Here is a 14,193-nt window from a genome sequence, read left to right on the forward strand (position 1 = left end):
TAATTTTATTTTATTTTTATTTTTATTTTATTTTTTGCTTATTAAATACATAAGGAGTAAATAAATCTTTTTATTCCCTCTTAAATTTTTTTGATAGAAATAATTATAAAACGAACAAGATAAGAATCTTATGAAGACTCAAAATAAGAATACAATGAAAAAAAAGTTGGAAGCATTACTGTGACAATGACTAAATGTTACGAACATTTCATACAATTAAAATGTGGTGCACTTATAAAAATAAATGTAGTGTGAATATATATTCAATTAAACTACTTGTTGACAAAAATGGTTGACAAAGTGTGTTGGCAAAATAAAGGCCAATAAATTTTGTTGCTTTCAAAAACTGTTTTTGAATTAAGTGGTCTTAATTTTGCCAACAACCACTTTGTCAACCTTTTTGGTAAACCTATTTTGTAAGCATAGCATCACTTATATATATTTTGCCAATTTGAAAATATGTCGAGAGCACCTCAAATTTTTTAACGACTAAATTGAAATGCATAATTTAGACTTCATAAAATTACTGTTGCACATAAATTTAGATGGATTATGTTGTTGGAGATCGACTGTGCACCTATATAGGAATCAATTTGTTCATGTTTAAAGGTTTTGAACTAACTTGTTAATGAAACAATATGTTTGGGACCAGCAGTATAAATTTTTGAAATACTCGTCCTATAAATTTGCCACACGGGGCATTTGGAAGGTGACACATAGAATATCAAGTTTCTGTAATCATCTACATTTCTGTCAGCTTTGCTTTCTGAAAACTACTCTGGCCGCCGACGCCTATTCTGCCGCTGCCGCCGCCACTACCTCAGCAAGAATAAGAAGAACAAGCAATTATTAGAAAAACATAAAAAAAGCATAACCATCTTCAAATTTCTTGAAAGAAAAATGGAGTTAAAAACAGTTGAAGGAGTGATGGAAAGTTTCCTCCGCCAGTGTGGTGGTTACGCCGTCATCGACGGTGGCCTTGCGACGGAGCTCGAGAGGCATGGTGCTAAACTCAATGACCCTCTATGGAGCGCCAAGTGCCTCATTAGCTCACCTCACCTAATTAGAAGCGTACCCTCTATAGCACTTCTATAATTTTATTTATATCTACACACTATAAGTTTTTATTTTGTTAATACTTTTCTTTGGTGTATATGTGAGATTTTCTGATAATTTAATTTCTTCTGACAAGTCTTAATTAAATTTTAGTGTATCATTTTCCGTCTTTGATGCCGGTACTAGCTAGCTGCTCCTACGTTTGGCTGCATCTATATACTTTTCGTTTGATTGAACCAAACAGAGAGGAGAAAATTCGAACACCAAAATTAGAATATATAAACTTCTCTTTGATTCCGATTGACTGGATTTGAAAGGAAGATCTTGTTGTTAGAACCATTGTGGCAAGGAGAAGTTTGATCAAGAGGAAGAAGAAGAGGCATAAAATGGATTAAAGGATATATAAAATCTCTTTCGTGGCATTAATTTTAAGTTGAAATGATAATTATCTTGGCGCAATTTATTTATTTATTTATTATTTTATTTTTTTTCTGGGCGCCNNNTTTTGGGGGGGGGGGGGGGGGGGGGGGGGGGGGGGGGTTGACATTACCATACATATATACACATGGATTGATCTGTTTTTGAAGCAATATTCATGTGAAATTTCTTCGCTTGCTTAAACTTTTGGTGTATAATTAATAAACATTAACAAAGTGCAATCTTGTGTAAGTGTCAAATTTGATGTACTTAATTCAGGGATTATTATTGTTACTTGATTAAGTGTAACAAATTCATTTAAGATATAAATGAAGCGTTTTAATCCTGGGACTGCCGGAATTCTTAGCTTAATTCAAAATATAACCTACCAAGTATAGAAAGTTGATCAACATCCTTCCTTTATACAGGTTCATCTCGACTACCTTGAAGCTGGTGCAAATATCATTATATCTTCATCTTATCAGGTATTTGATATTTTCCCGTCTACCATAATCGAAGTCTAAGCGATAAAAGGCAGAATTAACCAGTAATCAGTTGTTAAAATATCATTTTTTGTGGCACGAGGCAGGCTACTCTTCAGGGGTTTGAATCTAAGGGATTGTCAAGAGTAGAAGGGGAAAATTTACTCAGAAAAAGTGTTGAAATAGCACGTGAAGCACGAGATATGTATTATGACAGAGCTGCCAAAGGTTCCCGGGATACTTTTGGAGACAAAGATGAAATAATCCCGAGAAAACGTCCAGTTCTGGTTGCTGCATCTGTGGGTAGCTATGGAGCTTATTTGGCTGATGGTTCTGAATATAGGTTTGTTAAATGAACAATTCTTGCCATAAGGCAATCCAATGGTTGTTGAATCACAAATGACTAGTTTCAGTTTTTGGAAGCTTTAACTATTATTATTATTTTACTTTTACAGTGGAGTTTATGGAAAAAATGTCAGTTTGGAGACTCTGAAAGATTTTCACCGGAGAAGGGTCCAAGTATTAGCTGATTCTGGTGCTGATTTGATTGCATTTGAGACTATTCCGAATAAACTGGAAGCTAAGGTATTTTTGTTGCTGATTTTAACCATATTTTTCATAGGCACTTAATTTTTCATTATTAGGATCAACGGCAAAATTTGTGGCATTTTAAAATATATCTCAATCATTTTGTTAATCACATTGGTCTCTCTCATTCTCGTTTTAAGTGTTATTGTTTTCTTGTTTTACAAGTGCAAGATTTCTACTTATTCTGATACTATGTTAAACCACCCCGATCCCCATCTAAAAACTTGTGTTCTCAGAGAGCGATGAACTTATTTATTTAATTATGCTTTCAACCTTATGAACGATGTTTTATGACCTTAGGCCTAAATGCTAGATGCAGTCATTAATGCATAATAATAGTGGAATTAGGTGGGTTTTCATACACTAAGAATGTCGAAATCAGTATTTGTAAAGATTTGTGACGTCTTTTAGTACTCCAATGTGATGTAGGCATATGCTGAGCTTCTCGAGGAAGAGGCCATTAACATTCCAGCTTGGTTTTCCTTTAATTCCAAGGATGGAACCAATGTCGTCAGTGGGGATCCCATTGCAGAATGTGCCTTAATAGCTCATTCGTGTGAGCAAGTCATCGGAGTTGGGATCAATTGTACGCCACCACGATACATTCAAGGACTTATTCTCTCTATTGGAAGGGTACATATTCTGTGTACTTTGATGATCATTAAGTTTAAAACAACTACCATTTCTAAAACTTGCGCTTTCATGGTAAACTTTCTTCAGGTAACTACTAAGCCAATTCTCATATATCCAAACAGCGGTGAGACTTACGATGCTGATAGAAAGGAGTGGCTGGTTAGTTGACTTTCATCTGATGATAAACTTCTTATACTTTCCTTACTTAATGTCGAGATCCTGAATTTTTGGTGCATAATTATACGACTTGGAACATTACTTTTACCTGCATATTTGTTAAAACAGGAAATGAATTTTACACTATCTTGATAATCAATTACGATTTCACTGTTGCAGCCATCGAATGGAGTTTCAGATGTAGATTTTGTGTCGTACGTGGGCAAATGGTGTGAAGCTGGGGCTTCTCTTGTTGGAGGTTGCTGCAGGACAACCCCAAATACCATCAGAGCTATTTCTAAGGCTCTCTCGTCCCGGTCCAATGGGAGTTTCCCATAGACTCAAAAGACTTGTGAGAGGAGGAAAAAAATGTGGGAAATATTTTTCCATGCTTTTGTATGAACTGGTGCTAAAATAAATTTAAGTTTGTTCAGTTTACTAGTTTTTCCAATAAATTCTAGGGATAATTCTCAATCATCCTTCGAGACAGGTTATCAAAGATCATAGACTTCGATGGAGGATTCACTTTAAAGGGATGTAACAAAGTAACATAAGGTACTAACATTGAGTAACATCAGTTTTCCCATATCATTTATTTCTTTTGAAATTTCGACCGAGCCAGAACTATCCCACATTCACACTACCAAAAATTATAAAAAGTGTACAGATTGAAAATAATCTTAACTAATAGTAAAACAAATAACTTAAAATAAGGAATTAATCCCACAAAATAAAAGAGCGCAATGACTGATTTGACAACGAACAAGAACAGAAAGAGGGTTCAAGAAGAGAATAATTGAAGGTAAAGGAAATCAATGATTATTCATGTAATCAAGGGTTAAAATTATAATGAAATAAGCCATCTATCTATAGAGCAAATAATCTAAATCCAAAAGAACTTCTAATATGCTATAACAGACGGATCTTTTTGTTGGATCGAGAACTGTGGTGCACAGGGATAATTCTAGTGATTGATTTGAACAAGTAAAAGAAATTGATAACAATGGCTTGGGTTCTGCTCTATCAGATGCCGCTTCAGAGAATATTTCTGGGGAGTTTCTTGCTCCGATTGCCCAATAGTTTCTTGCTCCGATTGCCCAATTTGATTGGAATACTCTCTCTCTCTTTTTTAAAAAAAAAAAAACAGGTTTCTGAAATTTGTCCATGTTATTCACAAGTTTCATTTGTCAATTTGAAAATCCCTAGATACACGATATTAAACACTAAATACAATCAATCTACATCACAATAAAAAGTAAAAGGCAACTTATAAAAATACCCTTAAAATTAAAAGTCTTTTGAAAAATCATATGAAAAAATTTTTGGAAATAAAAATACTGATGTTTGTCACTAAAAAAATGTAATGGAAATTTCAAAACGACTGAAAAAAGTGAAAACTACTTTATAAAGTGGCAAAAATTAAAAAAAAAAAAGTGACGAGTTTTAAAAAGTGACACAAATTAAAAAAAGTTACACAAATTAAAAAAAAAAAGTGATACAAAATAAAAAAAAGTGACACAATATCACTTTTTTTTTTAAAAGTGACATAAACACTTAAAAAAAAAAAAGTGGCACAAACTCATAAAAATGACAAACACAAAAATAGTACCATCCATTGTGCAGCACTAGCAATCATATTCTTAACATAATTAGTATATTCAAGACAATCCACATGAGCTTAGTGGGGTTCTTAACATAATCAATATGTCCAGGACAATCCACACATTGATTAAGTTAGGGAAATATAACATATCATGTCACTTTTTATCTTATTAAATAAGTGACAAAAATTTAAAAGGTGATTAAAACTCAAAAAAAGTGACAAAATGTAAAAAAGTGACAATTTCACTTTGAAAGTTTACTGTCACTTTTTTTATTAAAAAATGATATATAATGTCACTTTTATTAAAATGTGATGTTTATCACTAAAAAAAATGATAGAAATTTCAAGAATGTGATTGATAAAAAATTGTCAAACAATAAAAAAAAATGACAAAAATTCAAAAAAGTGACAAATACTAAAAAAAACGACCAAAATTTAAAAAAGATCAAAGGTTGGATAGGTGTCAACGTCTAGTTAAATCATCTCAATATCAAAAACGTGTTTTGATAATACGTTTTTATTTTGAAAATTAGGGAGCACACCAAACCAGGTTTTGCTCTCAACATTCTCCACCTTGCTAGCTTAATTTTTAGGTTAGAGTGCATCAAGGAGCATACCACATTTTCATATTTCATTTGCTCTAAATACCTGCAAATATCACAAAGTATTAATAGATAATATATTCAAACAATGCTGAAATTTGTTTAGAGGTATTATCTTTATTTCCATATTTGAAGGGTTAAATTGAGTAGCAACTTTGCCAATCTTCAAAGTTCCTTTTATCTCTAATGAAATGATATTTAACGTCTACATGTTTAGTCCTATCATGATACATAGGATTTTTGCTCAAATGTATAGAATTTTGGTTATTAGAATACAAGATTGCATTTTTATCAACAAAATCAAGTTCTTTTAGCGGCCCACTTAACCATACCCCTTCTTTAAAGGCATCAAAAGTAGTAATATATTCTGCTTTAGTTGAGAACAAAGCTACAATCTTTTGAAGTTGAGATTTTCAAATGATTACAGTACCCCATAAGGTAAAGAAATAGGATAAAGATTTTCTATTATCCCTATTTCCAGCAAAATCAGAATTAGTAAAACCCTTTAAAGTTATCTATTCTTTATTCATTTTGAACTCAACAACATAGTTTGATATACCTTTTAGACATCTTAAAAGTCATTTTAAAACATTCCAATGTTCTTCCCCAGGGTTACTCATAAATCTACTAAGTATGTTAATACTAAAAGCAAAATCAGGTCTAATACATATCATCAAATATATGACAGATCCAATCACATTAGGTAAGGAATTTTTGACATTCTATCAAATTCCTCATTAGTTTTAGGACAGAATTTAGATGAAAGCTTAAAACAATTAGCAAGTGGCAGAGTTACAGGGTTGCAGTCAATCATGTTAAATTTTTTCAAAATTTTATCCACAGTCACATTGACTTAAAAAATAACATATCATTTTCTTTGTTTCTAAAAATATGCATTCAAGTATCTTTTTAGCAGTACCAAAATCCTTTATATCAAATTCAGATTTAATTTTTTGTTTTATATACTCAATTACAGATTTATCACAACTGACAATTGGCATATCATCCACATAAAGTACTAGGTAGAGGGAATTTTTACTTCCATTACCTCTAAAATAAAGACATATCATAGTTACTCCTTTGAAAACCAAGTTTCAAGATAAAAGCATAAAATCTTTTGTACCATTACTTGGGGCTTCTTTTTAAACCATATAGTAATTTCTTTAACAGACACAATATTTTAGAGTCACATTTTATGAACCAACGGGTTGCTTCATATAGATTTTTCATCTAAATCATCTTAAAGAAATGCTGTTTTGATATCTATTTGATCAAGTTCCTATTTAAATTGAGCAACAAAGGCTAAAATATATCTAATAGTGGTGTATTTGACAATAGGGGAGAAAATTTCATTATAGTATACACCCTTCTTTTATGTAAAACCTTTTGTTACAAGTCTATCCTTATATTTCACATTTTTGTTTCCCCATTTCTCTTCTTTTATTTTGCAAATCCACTTACAATCAATCAGTTTATGATTTTTTGGCCTTTCAATCAAATCCTAAGTTTTGTTTTTAAGGAGTGAAGACATTTCATCTTTCATAGCAGCTATCCAATTTTTAGCATCTTTAATATTAATGGCATCCTCATAGGAGTTTGACTAATTTTCAAGTTTTTCTTAATATGTAAATAATGAGACAAAATCATCATAATCAAATTTAGCAGGTGGTCTAATCTGCCTTTTCCTATCTTTTGTGAGTTGATATTTATTAAAGGGAGGAGTTGCAGGATCAGGTTGATCATTAAAATCAATGACTTATTATTTTCAATTCCAATTGAGGTGATATTTTCATCAAAACTAGTTTCAGCCATAGTAAGAACACGAGTATTTCTCTCACTATGAGGAGTTTCCACCTCAATTTGAATATCCTTTTCAGTCAAGTTATTTTCTTTTCCTTCTAAACATGGCATAATAGACTCGTTAAAAATGACATCTCTTCTAACAATTATCTTATAGCCTTTTTCACTGTTAACACATAATCTGTAGCCTTTGACGTTTTCACCATAACTCAAGAAGGCACATTTAAGTGATCTAGGTTCAAATTTTCCAATAATTTGGTAAGCATATGCAGCAAAGTCAAATATTTTTAGGTGAGAATAATCAACAAGATTTTTAGACCATACAGATTTAGGAACATAAAAGTTTAGGGCACTAGTGGGAGTTCTATTCTATTAACAAGATATGCAGCAGTTCTTAAGCTTCATCCCTAAATAATCTAAGTCAAACCTGAACTCCAAAGCATGCATCTTACCTTGTTTAATAAAGTTTTATTCATTCTCTCAGCTATGTCATTTTGTTGAGGGGTATAGGTAACTGTTCTATGTCTTAATGTGCCACACTTTTTACAGAAATTATTGAATTGATAATTACAAAATTTCAAATCATTATAAGTTCTCAAAACCTTTATCTTATGATTAGTTTGATTTTCAATTTGTGTTTTTCAATCTTTGAAAACAGTAAAAGTTTCATCTTTTCACTTTAAGAAGGAAACCCATATTTTCCTTTAGAAATAATCAATGATCAATAGATAATATTTAAAATCAGACAGAGTGTACACAAAAATAGGACCGCACAAATCAACATGCAAATACTCAATTATTTGTTTGGATTTATGAATTCCAGGTAAGAAAGGAAGTTTGACTTGTTTACCTATCGCACATTGTTCATAAGGCCAATATTACCAAGGTTTTGGTTTCTAATAATTCCTTTATTTTGTAAGCTTTTAGACTCTTCTTCCCAATGTGGCCAAGTCTCATATGTCATAATTTTGTAAAAGTAAAGTTTTTAGTCCAGGCAGTTGCAGTCAAACCAAGTAAAATTTTTGCTTTAAGAAAATAGAGACTATGTCTCTTAGGGGTACTAATGATTAAGTCACTGCCCCTAAGAATTTTTATGTGTCGTTGACCCAGTTTAATGTCAAACTCTATATCATCTAACATGCTTAGAGACGCCAGATTCTTTTCTAAGTCTGGAACATATCTAGTTCCTTTCAAACTTAGGACATTACCATTTTCAAGTAACATTTTTATAGTTTCCATTTCACTTACTTTACAAGTCATATTATCGCCCATTATAACTTGTCTACCATTTGTTTCTTCAAATTCAAGAAAACAATTCTTATTCGGGCACATGCGAAAAGAACACCCTGAGTTAATGTTTCATTCATCACTTAACTTTTTTTCAGCATTAACAAGGACCAACCTATCTTCTATCTTATCATTATTGTATACTAAGGCAGCATTTCTATCATCAAATTCTTTTTCTTTTGATTCATTTTCCTTTTTAAATTTTTTTTTTTTAATAAAATGATCATGTTTTCACAATAGAAACATTTCTTATCCTTACCCTCGTTTTTGGACTTACTCTTATCACTTCATTTGTTTTTATTTTCATTATATGTCTTACCATTGTGATTCTCCTTAGTTTCAGATTTAACTTCAACAGCTTTATTCCTTAGGGCATTTATAATTACATCAGTAGTAAGTTCCACCCTCCCATATTCTAAATCAACCTTGTGTCTCTATATCTGTCACTAATGGAGTTCAATAAGACTACAGATAGCTGATCTTTTGAAAGTTTTTCATCACAATTGGCTAAGTCTTGGGTCAATTTTATAAACCTATTCAAGTTGTCATCCAAATCAATTAAGGGATCCATTTTAAAAGAAATGAGCTGTTTTAACAAATAACATTTGTTTGAGATATTCTTAGTTACATATTGAGTTTCAAGTTTAGTCCAAAGTTCAAAAGCAGTTTTGGTTTCATCAATAGTTCTTATCACATTATCAGATAAGTACAAGAAAATAATGCTCTAGGCAACCTCTTCAAGTTCAATTTTCTTTGCAAGAAGCATGTCAAGAGGCCAATTATTAGCTATGGCCTAACACATCTAATTTGCATCAAGATAGCTTTCATCTTTTGACTCCACATATTAAAATCACATTTTCCATCAAATTGTGCAACTTCAAACTTAGCTAAAACCATTTTATTATAGTACAAGATGCACAGGTATGAGTCAAGAAGACACAACACAATAAAAAGGATCACAAATAAGTTTCAATCACGTATCTCAGTATACACTTAACAGTACAAAATTACACAAGTTTTAACATAGAAAAACCATGTAGAAAAAAAAAAGAACACAATATTAGTGATAACATAAATTATGTTTCAAAGATTTCTCCTTCAAGATCCTCCATGTACACACTCGTACTGGATTTATCTCATATTCCTAAGGCCTCATATGAGCCTTTGGACAAAGATTTGTTTCCAAGGGGCCTCAGTATATGGTAAATCAAGGGAAAAATCAAGAAACCCTATATTTTGAAAAGAAAACTTCACAAAAATTAAAAGATGTTACCTACCAAGTTTATAAGAACTCGACGTCCTTCAGTCATGCATAATATCCATTCCAAAAATTAGATCTGCCTCAGTTTAGCATCTTTCATCCAAGATCTAGGTATCTTGTTCTGAGCTCAAGCTCTGATAACACTGAAAAGGGCCTATATACATGATATTAAACACAAGATACAATCAATATATATCATAATAGAAAGTAAAACTTGCAAAAATGAAAGATTGAGCAGAGAGAAATTTTTGGTCAAAATCCCAAAGGTTCGATGACCCTTTTAACATCTAATCTCCTGTTGAGCATCCATTAAAATTGATATAGCTTGATTGCACAATAAAGCCTCAAAATTGGCAAAAAAGTTACAAAGTTAAACCAATATGTATGGTTTTCAGAGACTTATCTCTATCAAAAAACATTAACAGATTTGACAAGAATCACATAAAAAACCTTAAATCGCTTCTTTGAAATACAGAACTTTCTCTCTCTAAAGCCAAACGAAGAATACCACCCCCGTAAAATGAATCGGCAACTCAAGGATATAATCACAACGTTTAATGTGCCCAATCAAATGGTCGAGGCCTGGACAGGTGTCACCATCCAATTAAATCATTCCACTATCAAAAACGTATTTCGATAATATATTTTTTACTTTAAAAATTAGAGAGCACACCAAATTAGGTTCGTTTCTCAACACAATTTTTTGATTTTATATGCTTTTTCCTAGAATATTTTTCTACATTTGCAAAAACTCATGTATTTGAAGAATGAATTGCCACTTATATTTATAGACCTACACGAGTAGTGGTATTATGGTGGTGATGCAGGGGGTTGTATATAATGGTAATGCCGTGGTGGTGGTGGTGTGAGTGGTTGCATGTGGTGGTGAGGGTGGATGTACAAATCCGCATAATGGTTGTGCGATCGAGGTACAGACCTGTGTAGTGCTGGTGATGAGGTGATAATAGTGTTTGTTGATGATACCGATGGTTATGAGGCAAAATGGGTTGGATGAAGAGCAATTGTGATTAATAAAACAAATAAATTGAGTTAAAATATATACATACATACATACATATGTGTGTGTGTGTGTGAGAGATATAAAATGTGTGATTTCTGGTTAAATTAGTAATTGTCACCTATAATTTGTGTCTTTGTAACTAATGAATAAGTTGTGACTATTTAATCTGATTATTTGTGACTAATTAATCTGATAATTTATGATCGAGAAATAAGTTGTGATTAATTAATTTGATAATTTATGATTGAGAAATAACTTGTGACCGATTAATTAGATAAATTGTGTTCGTGAAATAAGTTGTGATCAATAAATAAATTGTAACTTATAAAATTTATGATTTATGACTATAATATTATGTGATTGTGACTAGTATATAAGTGTGACCATAAATTATATGACATTATGATCTTGATATATTTAATTACCTATTTAATAAATAAAATATATTTAATTATTAATTTATTTATTGCCACATGTTTTTTGAAATGAAATTGTAACCAATTTCTTGATTTAAGGTAGAATCTTTTTTTAAATGTGTTTAATTATTTAACATTTATATATTATATAATTTAATAAATATCTTATTATGACCTGATTTTGAAAAAAAAATCTTAAGTTTATCAAAATTTAAAATGTATCTTTAAATCAATGTAGTTATGTATTTTTTTTCCTTCTTTTAAAATAAAATGCATTTGTTGGAAATGGTCTTATTCGGCAATTCAGGATAGTCCTCGATCTAGGGATTGATATTTGGGTCTGCATTGGCTTGTCAGTTTATTAGACCGATCATAGTTGATTTGCCAAAGTGGAAATTATACCCACACATGGTTTTTAACTTTCCAATTCAAAAATAAGATTTTAAAGTTTTTTATTCAAAATTCAAATGATAATTTATCTTTTAAAATATTAATAATAATTTTATAGAATTAAATTAATTCACCCCCACCTTTTTCCCAACCTCGTCTCTACTCAATTTTGCACCAAAACCTAAAATTCACTTTTCACTCCATTCTTTCCCTCTCCCACGTTCTCTTCTCACTCTCTACCTACACCACCCACACCCTCATCCAGTACCGCACTCATCTCTCCTCTCCACATCAAAACTACCATCTCCATTTGTAATGATGCTTCCCTGTTAGACCATTGCTGCGTGAGGCGACGCTACTGTTGCCCCGAAATGGCGCAGCACCGCGTCGCTCGTAATGCTGATGCGCCTACTGCGGGAAGTGGTGCCTTGCTTGCATGCAGCGAGGCAACGCTGCTGTTGCTCGTTTCTTGGATAGCTTTATTCCACAGGTGGTGCATTGTCGTGGTGGTGGCCGCACGTTTATGGGTGGCTTCATCCTATAACTATTTGCAATGAATTGCGATGGTGATGGCAGTGCGTTTGTGTTGGTTTGCATCTATGGTGGTGGGGTGAGTTTTTGTTATGTTGTTGGGCTGTGTTGGTGGTGGTTGTGGAGGTTAGGGGCGGATCCATGATTGAATCTACGACCGGGCTACAAAATTTCAAATCGGGCTACTATACCGAAAAAAAAAATTTACACATAAAAAACTGATTTTTTACCCAAAAAAAAAAATAAAAAATACTTTAAAAAAAAAGCTATTGGACTTGGAAGGGGGGGCTACAGCCCAGCCCCCCTAAATCCGCCTCTGGTGGAGGTAGTGATGGTTCAAGCGATGGAGGTGAGATGTTGGTGTTAGCGGTGGTCACGAGTGGTTTTGAGGTAGTTTTTTGTGGTGTTGATGGTCACATGTGCACACAACACTCACGATCTGGTGTTGGGTGTTTGGTGGTTGCTGTGGTAGTGGTTTTGCACGATCTAGTGAAGGTGATGGTGATGTTGGTGGTGGTCGTGTGATGGCCATGAGTGAATGGGATGGTATGGGTATTGATAGAATGGGGGTATTTTTGACCAATAAATTGGTTGGTTGTGACTAATAAATAATATGTGATCTAAAAAATATGATCGTAACTAACAATTTATTAAGTTTTGCTTGAGAAATTCTTGTGACCAATTAATTTTGATAATTCGTGACTAATAGGTAAGTGGTAACCTATAAAATTTTGATTTTGTGATCGAGAAATAAATTGCGACTTTTAAAATTTTTTATTTGTGCTCGAGAAATCATTCATGGCATATTAAATTTTTGATTTGTGACCTAAAAATAATTTGTAACCTATAAATTTTTTTATTTGTAACCAAAAAATAATTTGTAATCAATGAATTCAATAATTTGTGACCAAATTATATATGCTTGTGACTTTAATAAATTTAATTAATAAAATATTTTTAATTAATTATTTCATAAATAAAATTAAATAATATTTAATTTTTGAAAATTTAAACTTTATTTCTTAATTTTGAAATAGGTCATAGTTAAACTCTTGGAAATGAATTTTTCGCTGTGCTAAATCAGAGGACTCGTTTGAAACATAAAGGTGCAACTAGCCCATTAACATTGGTCAGTCCTGGACTATGGATTAATATTTGGGCTGGTTCGACCCATCAACCACCCAATTTTGCAGGCCAATTCGAATCAACATGTCATATTAGAAGATAGGTATAAACTTCGGACGGAAAATTGGAATGAACTAGTCTAGATCCAAGGTTAATGCTAAGGGCCTGTTTCATAGGCTAGTTTTTCAAGGAATTGTAACGAATCAGTTGATTTGGATATTTTCTATTTCCACTTTAAAATGCATGTTTGGTGGCAAAAAATTTCCATAGAATTAGTTTTCTTAATACAATCTTTTTATGCACAATTTTCCACCTTTTTAAGGAAAATGTCTTCCCATGGGTTAGGTGATTTTTCGTTTTCCAATTTTTTTTTTCTTATTTTTTTTTCTTTTTATTTTTACAATTGATACAAATTCTATTCCCAATTATAACAAATTTTATCCCTTTAATTGTCAATTTTCATGAAAATCAAAGTCAAACGAATACCAAAAGATCCAAAATTTCAATATTTTTTAAATGAAAAATTATATCAATTAAACACATTTAATTTACAGTTCCTAATAAAATAAGTTCTAGACAATTCAATTCCTGAAATTCGTTTTCTTTTCACCCAAATTTCATTCTTTCAATTAAACGAACCCTAAGAATAAAGTTGTTTGTACAGATACAAATTATATAAAGCATTGCAGATGATAAAATGACAACACTGCATTGGTTGATTTAACTTTGTCATGTGTTCAACATTCAATGAATGCTTAATACTCGATAATTTGTTTAAAAAAAAAAAAAAAAAAAAAAAAAAAAAAAAAAAAAAAAAATTCTTAA

The 14,193-nt window shown here is 31.7% G+C and overlaps 1 protein-coding gene and 1 long non-coding RNA gene across 3 annotated transcripts; one reads left to right on the forward strand and one right to left on the reverse strand.

Annotated features, from left to right (window-relative positions):
- Positions 1–689: 689 nt before the first annotated feature.
- LOC111371651 (homocysteine S-methyltransferase 2-like) lies at positions 690–3,904 on the forward strand. Of its 2 annotated transcripts, XM_022993743.1 has the most exons (7): positions 690–1,071; positions 1,902–1,958; positions 2,063–2,298; positions 2,411–2,540; positions 2,973–3,176; positions 3,264–3,335; positions 3,513–3,904. In XM_022993743.1, exons 1-7 carry the CDS (start codon positions 901–903, stop codon positions 3,669–3,671), a joined length of 1,029 nt encoding a protein of 342 aa, XP_022849511.1. In that variant the 5' UTR covers positions 690–900; the 3' UTR covers positions 3,672–3,904. The 2 variants fall into 2 exon arrangements, with proteins under 2 accessions (XP_022849511.1, XP_022849510.1); XM_022993742.1 differs by having other exon boundaries at positions 2,973–3,335; positions 3,513–3,809.
- A 224-nt stretch (positions 3,905–4,128) lies between these two features.
- Positions 4,129–10,435, reverse strand: LOC111371652. Its single transcript, XR_002698615.1, has 3 exons — positions 10,336–10,435; positions 9,902–10,039; positions 4,129–5,583 (listed from the first exon to the last, which is right to left on the reverse strand). It is a non-coding gene; the product is annotated as an uncharacterized LOC111371652 (long non-coding RNA).
- Positions 10,436–14,193: the final 3,758 nt, after the last annotated feature.

Source organism: Olea europaea, chromosome 22 (genome assembly GCF_002742605.1).
Source record: "Olea europaea var. sylvestris chromosome 22, O_europaea_v1, whole genome shotgun sequence".
Taxonomy (NCBI): domain Eukaryota; kingdom Viridiplantae; phylum Streptophyta; class Magnoliopsida; order Lamiales; family Oleaceae; genus Olea; species Olea europaea.

What these genes read in the sequence shown, in the direction of transcription:
- LOC111371651 (XM_022993742.1), top strand. Translation starts at nt 901, where the DNA reads ATGGAGTTAAAAACAGTTGAAGGAGTGATGGAAAGTTTCCTCCGCCAG. An exon ending in CACCTCACCTAATTAGAAGC is followed by an intron (nt 1,072 to 1,901) that starts GTACCCTCTATA and finishes TCCTTTATACAG; the next exon opens with GTTCATCTCGACTACCTTGA. An exon ending in TTATATCTTCATCTTATCAG is followed by an intron (nt 1,959 to 2,062) that starts GTATTTGATATT and finishes GGCACGAGGCAG; the next exon opens with GCTACTCTTCAGGGGTTTGA.